The sequence below is a fragment of the Eurytemora carolleeae genome, unplaced genomic scaffold, assembly GCF_000591075.1.
Source record: "Eurytemora carolleeae unplaced genomic scaffold, Eaff_2.0 scaffold486, whole genome shotgun sequence".
Taxonomy (NCBI): Eukaryota; Metazoa; Arthropoda; class Copepoda; order Calanoida; family Temoridae; genus Eurytemora; species Eurytemora carolleeae.
Window position 1 is genome coordinate 25461 of NW_019396419.1, and position 10698 is coordinate 36158.

The following is a 10698-nucleotide window of genomic DNA, read 5'->3' on the forward strand; positions in this document are numbered from 1 at the left end:
GATTCATCCTATTCATTTAATTTTTTTCAGACATCTTAAGTTTTCAATGACTAAATATTTGTCAGTAATTCCCAATTTAGAGAAAACTGGTTTGGTACACATTGTAAATGAACTTTCTCTATAAGAAATTGAGCCTTTGAACAAACTAAGATTTTATATATCCCTATATCTTTGCAATCCAATTTCGTGGTCCTTAGATATTTTAAACTATGAATTCTTTTAGTCTTTAGATCAAATAATCTATATTTGAAATATATGTTGGAAAGGTAAACGGATTAGAAAATACAAGTTTGTGGCAAAGACTCAGTTCCTTTAGTTATCTATGTTATGTATCCTATACCCTCGTTGTATGTATCTGAGAATAAATCTAAGATTACAAAAGACTGGGAGGACGGGCTTACTGCTGGATAATGAGAGACCATAAATAAGAATGAGGTTTACCTACGAACCAAGACAATAATAGATAGAATGTTTCCGATTCCACCAAGAAGAATTATCGGTAAGGAGAGAAGTCCTGATATTCTCCATCTCCAGGTGGTGAGCAGCGCATGGTTTGGTTCACCTCCACACTCAGCTGTCACAATATCTAGTTAAAGGAACTGTTAGCGTAATTTTAAATGACTTTCCATGCAAAGATGGCAATGTCCGTTTGACAATGTTACCCTTAAAGGGACTGTAAAGGAAAAATGAAAGGGGGTATAGTCTGAAAGCTAATCACTTTAGCTCTTGATCGCGACCCATGAAAGTTATATCTGATATTCCTGTCTCGAGAAATTGATATAAAACTTTGTCAAATTTATACGAAAATTCATATATGTAGAATTTTGTATAGAAATAGTTGGTTTACAGACAGATACATGTGACCACTATACTGCTTTACCATTGGTGGGAGTTTTGGTGACGTAATACGTACATAAAAATAATATTATAATCTATATCTATTAAAAATAAAAATAAAAATCATAAAATAATAATTGGAGTAAATTATAATTAGGTTTATCTGGGATATCTTCGTTTTCAGATTGGTTGCATATTTGCGAAATAGGATCTGTTTAAACAAACTGTTTCTATACAAAATTGTATATATATGAATTTTTGTATAAAGGAATTGAGTCATTGCCACAAACTCTGATTTTTTAATCCCTTTATCTCTACAACCCAATGTTGTAGACACTAGATATTTCAAACTATGAATTCTGATGGATCAAATAATTAAAGTTTGAAATATCAAAGGTTTGTGTCATCTGGTTTTAGAGATGTAGGTATTAGAAAATTGGGATTCGTGGCAAGGACCCAATTCGTTTGAAAAATTTTTATATCAATTTCTCTAGACAGGAACATCAGATACAACTTTCATGGGTCGCAATTATGAGTTAAAGTGATTAGCTTCCAGCCTATACCCTCTTTCATTTTTCCTTAACAGTCCCTTTAAAAAGCATTTTCTGATCAAGTATGGATTAGATATCCATATCTTTGTCTATTTTCATTTGTGGGTTCTCTGCAAAAGTGACTTGCACATTTCTTGCTTTTAAGAAACAATGGAGAAATTCACAGAAATAAACAATTTAGCTTGTCAGAAAAACGACGTTATCTTTCACCTGTTTGATGGATTCGATTCAGGTGTCAAGGGTACCGTTGTAAATCGGGCATTACTATCTTTAAGTAGAGGGTTACTAGAAATTACTCAAAAATGTCTCAGATATCCTTGCTTTTCTATCTGAAAGCTGAAAATTCCTGTAAAAATTGACTTGATGGGATCTGCCAAGCAGACGTTGACCGCTTTTAATGATAAAACCAGACGTTGTTTTGTGGCACAATTTTTTAAATCAAACAATTAGAAGTGTTTCGCCCAAAGTACTAAAGGGGGGGGAGGGTATGCAGCTCAAACAAGATTTATTGCTTAGAAATATGAATAACTGATTTATTTATTCAGAAATACATGAATAAAAATTGGTATTTTGATTATTTAGACTGCAGATATACTGACTTTTTATGCAGGGTTATCCACAAAACATGATACTTTAAAGACGACCTGAAACTCTTGGAATATGAAAATCCAGAGTTTGAATTTGGAAGTTTGCATTCAAAAATGTTCTTAGTTTGACAAAGAAAGTAAGAAGATTACAGCTACAGGGAACTGGGAGACGTGAAATGGTAGACGTCATTTTATGCAAATAAGGAAGAAGTTTGAATTGGCCCATAGATGGGTCCTTTATAAAAAAAAGTGGCTTAAAAAGTCCGAAATTTTCCAATTGCTAGGGTACTGGAAGTATCCAAAGCGTTCTTCAAGCTGGATACAGATTGCCAGGTTATAAAATAAGTTTACACTCATTAAAAGAAGAATTATGAAGTCATAGCGCCCTGCTCGAAGCTATTTTAAGGGTGTGGAAGGAAACGTATATCAGATAATCCAAGGAAAATCAAAACTAATCGAGACAATTAATCACAAAAAATCCTCTTATGTTCAGGTTTCCAAATTACCAAATTAAATGATAAATATAATAAAAGACAGCATCTCAAAAATACTTCTTTTAAAAACAAAATTAAAAAAGAGTTTAAATGTACACAGAGAAAATGGGGTAACAAGTTCTTCAAATATTTGAATCAGCTGTTTACCTTTCATTAATGACTGAAACCTAAAAATCAAGCATCTGATATTGCTGATTGCATATTTCAAATATTGAAGGTTCTAGAATTCAAAATGTAAGTGGGTTATCCAGTACAGCACTTTTTTTTCTAATACTAGTTACAATGAATTCAATATTTGTGTGCGGAAAAATAGAATAATATTTTGAACGTTTTTCTAAAGGTCTTATGACAGTTAATATTCGAATCTGGAATCCGTTCATGTAAATATACAGGGTTACCCACAAAGAATGAGTCTTATATTCATGATTCCCTTTTAAACTTGTTGTTTTTAATGTTAAATCATGAAATAATCTATTAGATGAGTATAAATTCAACTTTAGGATCGTGGTGTTTAAAGAGTTTCAGGTCTTGAACCTTATAAAAAACATTTTTAATATGCTTATTTTTTCTTTTTTAATAACACTATACCAAAATAATCCCAGAGTGCATTTTAATCTCCAAGAAATTTTTACTAAAAACTGCATAAAATAATAATAAAAATGAAGATGTTTATGAACATTTTATACAGACAATATTTTTCAGATGAAGGAGGAGGTTGCGCAAACGAGAATTCTTTCATCTCAAATAATTTGTTGGAGATAAGAGTTTTGTTGTTTCAATAGTATCAAGTTATTTTCCCTTTATAGGTTTTTTTCTTTTTCAAATGTATCAGAAACTTTTGTAAAGAATTCATCAAAGTAATTACAGAGTTTCGAGACGGCTTGGATTGGAATCCAATAAAACAAGAAAAATCCATCCCCTAAAAATCCCCGATTGAAAATTTTTAAAAATCCCAGAAAAAAATTCCAAAGAGGAAAAATATAAGCACTATCCGAATAATAATTTCACGTTTTTTAATTTTTCTGCTACGTATGTTGCCTTTTAACTCCTCAAAATTAATGTATAATCTTATAACGTACAGCATCATTTCCATTTGCACAGCTCAAAGAAGAATTCCTTAATTAAGTTTATGGATATCCCCAAATCCCCAAACGCTTGAAAATCCCCAAATATGACCCTTTTTGGGGATGAAATCCCCAAAGATACAACGCTGACGCGGACCGCACCCTCAAATCACTTAGCCCGGACAGGATTTACTAATTAGACAGCTGTATAGTGTATATTGCTGTATATTTCGAGATAATCAATCAATCGGGATGGCATTTTGGGGTTATCATATATGTTGTGCACATTATTGAATTATTGTCTTCTTTAACAACTCTCCACAGTGGGTCCAGAGAGGGAGGGTGGCTTAAAACTTTGTCTCACTAATCATGGAAATACAAATATTTTCGTTCTTTAAGCCCATTGTGCATTTTTACACGAAAGTTGCGCGCGGCTTTGAGCTTTTCCAACTCGACTTAATAGCTATGCTCGATACGCGTCAACCATCTATTCTTGTTATAGTTTATCCATGATCTATGTAATTATAGTCTGACAGGGCGATACATAGTACATGTCCCTTTTTCTATTAATAATTTCAGCTTTTATCAATAAATCTTCTTCATAAGTTTAAATAAAATCTCACCTTGTAATATTTGAAGAAGCTTTTGAACATATTGAGATTGAAGAAGTGGAGTTGAAACATCGTAGGAGTTAACATCTCCAATCCTGGCCAGAACTTCACTCCGGTCAACCGATCCCAGGCAACCAGCCCTGAGGTCAAATTTTTGTATTTTGAATATTTACATATATCAATGCAATGAAGACGACTTTCGATTTCAACTTTGATTTATATCAAGCAGTTTTAAACAGCATGGATACACCCAAGAGAAGCTGTCAATTTAAAAATCAAACCTTAAATGAAAAAGTCGTCTTCATTGTATTGATATAATCGCCTACCACTATAGTGTCTTTTGACGGAAGTCCTTGTCCTTCAGTCAATGTGGCTGAGCGCTATTCCAACGAAAGTTAGAACCCTTCCGCTAAGTACCCACTCTCTCCTTAAACCTTATTTATGATTTATCATCATTGTTTAGTTTAAAATGTACACTGTGCAGCTTGTTCATCCATCTATTTAGTTACAATTCTTATTCGCTTATAATGGACCAACCAATCAAAACAACCAACTCTGGTTAGGCGGGTCCGAACAACGTAGTAAATTGTGACTTTTTATTTGTATTATCTCGTGCTTTGTAGTTGAATAAAAATATGAAATGTTAAAGGAAATTATGCCAAAGTTGGGAACTATTTTTCTATTGTTTCATTTCTAGAGACACAGGGGAAATAGATAAATCCAATTATAAAAACAGAATAATAATGAGTGAGGAATCTTGTGTTAAACAAATCTAAGAAAATTGTTAGAAGCAATTTTTAAATTTGCGAAAACCTTGTCAACACTTGATGCATGATTTTGATACACATTGGATTTAGAACTTTTGCTATAAAATTTTTATTTTTGATGAGGTAAGAATTGTCAAAGTGAAACAGAATGACGGCAAATTTTCAACAATTACTTTTACTTTTTCTTCATGAACGTGCAATCAAAGCTTGAAGTTGCCTTCTCCCCCCCATTCGGGCCCCTCTCCCCCATTCGGGCCCCCTCACCCCCCATTCGGGCCCCTGCCCGCCCGAGAGAGTTTTTGGCAGAGAAATTCAGTCTTCCCCAAACACTATATATTTCTCATCATTTTATCTTTGTAATTTGAATGTTTAAACCTTTTATATTTTAATCTCAGGTTATTTGATATATAAGAATTCATAGTTTGAAATATCTAAGGTCTACGACATTGGGTTGCAAAGATATAAACAAGACTTTTGGTTTCAACAGGAAAGATTAATTCAAAACAACGACCCGAAAAGAAATTGATTAAAGGTTAAATCCTATCATATGTTAAATGAAGAAAGGGGCAAAGTACAAATCTATCATAGACGTTTTCAAATTATAAATTATCATATTTAGTTGAATATTTAGACAATGCATTACTAAGTTGAAATAATATTTAGATATTTTCTATCTAATTAATTTATTCATTCATTACTGGAAATATTTGATTAGTTTGAAATAAGTATTAACATTTAAATGTGTTTAATTAAATAGAGTGTAGCTTTGTATTTTAGAGATGGATCAGGAGTTCCAAAACCAGGAAAATTGATCTATATATATATACTTTGATATTGTCTGTCTGCTTGTATGTTTGCTTGTAACCGATAAACATCAAAACGGGTTGAACCTATCGGGCCCAATTTTTTTGTGGGACCTCACATGACCCCAGGGAGGCTTCGGATGCTCAGAATTTCAAAACTTGCCCCCCAAATTTTTTTTGTGTTTTTGTTTTGTATTGAGAAGATGTTCACAGAAGTTTGAAATCAAGACGAATTCATGTATAAAGACAACTTAAAGAAATTGTATAAATGTACCTTGCCGCTCCCGTGTGAAAGTTTAAATAATCCATAAATAACAGATGAATAGAGACTGATTTGAAAAGAAATTAAGTATCTAAATACTGATTCAACTTTTTTTTTTGGAAAATAAGGAAACTTTCGTAAGTTTTCTAAAGACAAAACCAAAAATATAGAAATATGTTGGAAACATTGGAATTCCATGAAAGAACCTTTTGATCTACAGAAATCTAATCTAGTAGCACCACACTCTTGAATAAATATTTAGCAAGATCGACGAAGGTTTCAGAATTTGATATAAAAAGTGGAGAATAATGTCCAAAAATGTATCCTTTGTGATTGAAAATGTGAAAAATTTTATTCATGATATTGAAGTATTTATTAAGAAATACCAAGAAAATTGAGTGAAGAAAAGTTTTTATGTAGTTTCTGTTATAACAACGACTGAACCTTTAATATTAGGGCCCCCATAGATTTGTACTGCAGTAAACTCAACCAATAACACTAACAATTAAATTCATTATTTTTCTGTTTTTTAGACCGCATGAAATCTGCTCTTACTAAACCGAAGTGATGATACAAATAAGATATAATTTTCTCTACAAAATGTGAAAATACAAACTTTGCCATGTTGCTAGACCCTTTCAGTTTCTATACGTGTTGTTGATAAAAACATTTGCACTTCCCCTGGAAGCAATGTTTTCAAAGTCTGGCTATATATTATATCCAATTTTTCTTCAGCTTTTCTTGGTCTCTAAGGCTTATTTTTTTTTTGTATTTTCAATCCTAAAAGTTTATTCGTTTGTGACTAAACGGAAATTGTGTATATTTGGTCAACTGAAGGGTTGGAACAAGATTTTTTCTTCTTAAATTATCAAACAATAACAAAAATAATTTCCCAGATTTTTCGATTTTTTTCGTGGATTTAAAAAATCTAGACTTTTAAAAGGCAAATTTTTGAATTTCTAATCGCCCATAAACCTTTCCTAATGGGGTCAGGTTAGGTCCGACAATAAATTTGGTCCAGATAGGTTTATCCATTTTGACGTTTATTGGAAAAAATGTTTTGAGTAAAATCTAAAACTAATATTGCTTACCATTGGGAAGGAAATGATGAGAAATCTGTTAAGTTCTCCCTCGGTTCACCTCAATTAAATATTTATAGATTTTTATTAGAATTTAGAAAATTCCACAAATCATACAATATATTAACCTACGTGGAATTTGAAAACAATCGGTAGGAATTTTTACGATTTACGATCCATAGTTTTTGCCGAAAATTTTATGCTGGGAAAAAACCTAGACCGCTGATTTAGCTCTGGTTATTGGTTAGGGTTGGGATAGTTTTACGATACAGGGTTGGGATTAGGGTTGTTTTACGATGCAGGGTTGGGATTAGGATTGTTTTACGATCCAGGGTTAGGATTGGGATAGTTTTACGATACAGGGTTGGGATTGGGATAGTTTTACGATGCAGAGTTGGGATTGGGATAGTTTTACGAACCAGAGTTGGGATTGGGATAGTTTTACGATCCAGAGTTGGGATTGGGACAGTTTTACGATCCAGGGTTGGGTAGGGTTTCCACGAAATGGCTAAATCTTTTGCGCAAAATTTGCGCTATTTTCGCGCAAATTTTATTTTTGCGAACTTTTGCGCTATTTTTGCGCATGAAACGCAATGAGTTTTGCGCGGTTTTGCGCTATTTATTTTGCGCAATTTGCGCAAAACCGGAAATATTTTTTGCGAAAGTTGCGCATGAAACGAAATTTTAGTTTTGCGCAATTTTTTTGCGCAATTTGCGCAAAACCGCAAGTTTTTGCGCAAAACCGCAAGTTTTACGCAAAATGTAACTTTTTAGGCACATTGTCAAAAATTGATATTCTAAGCTTAGAATTAAACAACTGAAGATTTATTCCATATACAAAAAAAATATTAACATACGAGTATGATAACGATTATACTACACTCAATTGGTTACTTCCAGTTACAAAAAGTTTAAATTAAGGGACCAAAATTAATAAAATAGAAATTAGAGAGTGTGAAACTTGGCAATATTTTAATCATATTAAATAATTTCAAGTGACCCGGCCTTAAAAGCTTTGCTTAATCATGAGTATGAATTGTATTCTTAAATTTTTTTAACCAAATTTCTGAAATCTTTCTAATCTCATATAAAATAATGCAAGAAAGTAACCAATGCCTGAAGAATCCACTTTTAGGAAATATGCATGTCCAAAACTAAAATTGTCGAGAAAATTGTGAGATTTGAACTCTTCTTAATTGTCATTGGTCAATTATGTAAAAGTGACCAATAGGAAGACATTCCAAAATAAGATTTTTCCAGAATTGAATTCTAAGAAACACACACCGTCACCAACCGTTTGATTTTTACGAAATTGCGGAATTGCGGATTTGCGCAAAACTCTTGTTGCGGAATTGCGCAAAACTTGAGTTTTGCAAAAGCGGAATAGGGCAATTTTGCGCGAAATGACTTTTGCGAATGATTGCGCAAATTGTTGTTTTTTTCGCGCAAAATTGATGCGCAAAGAAAGAAAAATATTGCGTTTCGTTCCGCAAAAATTGCGCAAAAGTTTTGCGAATGGAAACCCTAGTTGGGATTGGGACAGTTTTACGATCCAGGGTTGGGATTGGGAAAGTTTTAGGCTCCGCTTTACAAACATTTGCATTTTACAGTAGTCAACAAGAATGCTAGTTAATAGTTATTGATCACAATGCAAAATTATATTATTTATGAGTTGTCTTTAATTAAATCAAAATTTACATTATTTTGCTAGTTTTTACTCTGACCAAACATATTTACCAACACTATTTTTCAAATCGATTAGTAAATGGCCCACTCTAAAATTTAAAATAAATTTTTGTTAAAAAATTTCAAATTATTCCCTCCATTAAGCAGAGAACGTGACTAAAACCAAAGTTTCAAGAATTTCTGGTTAAGCTCCCCCCCCCTTCCATAATATGTACTCTCGGTATGCATTACATTTTAGTATTTATTAAAATACTTACGAATCTTTGGATATCTACATTTTTAAATCAAATGTAGAGATTTATTTGAATCATTTAAAATTGAAAGCTTCATTTATATTCTTTCTGTATCAGGCATGTGAACATATAGACATTACACAGTTAACATGCAGATTACCCCAGCTGTGATTTAAATCAGTATTTTGGTCATATTTAGGCATCCTACTCAGACATAAGCTTGCATCCTACTCAGACATAAGCTTGTATCCTACTCATACATAAGCTTGTATCCTACTCAGACATAAGCTTGTATCCTTCTCAGACAAAATCTTGCATCTTACTCAGACATAAGCTAGAATCTTTCTCACAGACATAAGCTTGCATCTTACTCAGACATAAGCTTGCATCCTACTCAGACATAAGCTTGCAACCTTCTCAGACAAAATCTTGCATCTTACTCAGACATAAGCTTGAATCTTTCTCTCAGACATAAGCTTGCATCTTACTCAGACATAAGATTGCATCCTACTCAGACATATGCTTGCATCTTACTCAGACATGAGCTTGCATACTTCTTAGACATATTTAGGGTTGAATTTTGTTAGATCATAAAGTCAAGTTTGAATTATGAAAGGTCCACGACATAATGATGCAAAGTAAAGTAGAAAAAATATACAAAGGAGCTGAGTTTTTACCGCAAACTTTGATTTTATAATCCTTGTAGCGTTGCAACCCGGTGTCGTAGACCCTTTGAGATTTCAAACTTTGAATTCTGTTAGGTCCACCTGTCTAAACTCAAAATATCAAAGGTTTGCTCTATCAGGTTGAAAAGATGAAGGGACCAGAAAATTTGAGTTTCTGGCAAAAAAAAACATTTCCATATGATTTGAAAAGAAACATTGAATGTCTAAAGAAGAAAGAATTTGAAGCGGAAATTTTAAGTCATTTAAACTCAGCGTCGGGTTTTGACAGTTCTTTAATAAAAACTTAGTTCTATCATTCACCATTTAGACATTGCTATTCTATCCAACCACTTTGCACTTGGCAAAACCCAAAATAGAAAATATCCAGGAAAAAATGTTTAAAAAGTTCATAAATATATAAATTTGGCTTGTCTGTCTGTTTGGTGTCTTTTTGTTTGTTTGTATCCAATAAACGTCAAAACGGCTGAACCGATCGGGCCCAAATTTTTTGTGGGACATCACGTGACCACAGGGAAGGTTTATGAATGATGAAAATAAAAAATAATGTGTTTTAAAGGTTTTTAATTTTGTAAAAAAAATTTAAATTCTTGAAAATCGGCGATTTTTTTTTTAAAAATCTGCAAAATTTTTTTCTTCTTTGTTTTAAAATGTAAACAAAAAAGACAAGTTCACAATTTAAATAGAAGAGCCTAGAAAGAAGGGCGCGAAGCACCTTGAATTTCTAGTTTCTTTAAAATTGTGTTTTAATTTCTGAAGACCAATCAATGTAATAAAGTATTTCTTTTCTATTTAAGTGTATAGATGTTTAGATGACAGTAAAAATACTTTAAGAACTTTCTCAATTTTGTCAAAAACATTATATATATATATTGGCTCTTTACAGCTAAAAACATTTATGAAACTTCCCTATCTTAATCTTTTAGTTGGAGACATTGCCGCAAAATCAATTTTCTAATCCCTATATCTTTGCTTCCTGGTGAAATGTAAACCTATGATACAGGGGCGTAGTGGAGGTTTAGCTTGGGGGGGGGGGCACTT

At 32.5% G+C, this 10698-nt stretch overlaps 1 protein-coding gene across 1 annotated transcript in view; it reads right to left on the reverse strand.

Moving 5' to 3' along the window:
• The window catches only part of LOC111702941 (FMRFamide receptor), a gene marked incomplete at its 3' end in the record, with an annotated part of 29820 nt that overhangs the window by 18710 nt on the left and 412 nt on the right, over positions 1-10698 (reverse strand). The window contains 3 exon segments of the mRNA XM_023474759.1: positions 442-586; positions 4157-4284; positions 7068-7116. Coding sequence (XP_023330527.1) covers positions 442-586; positions 4157-4284; positions 7068-7116 — 322 coding nt within the window.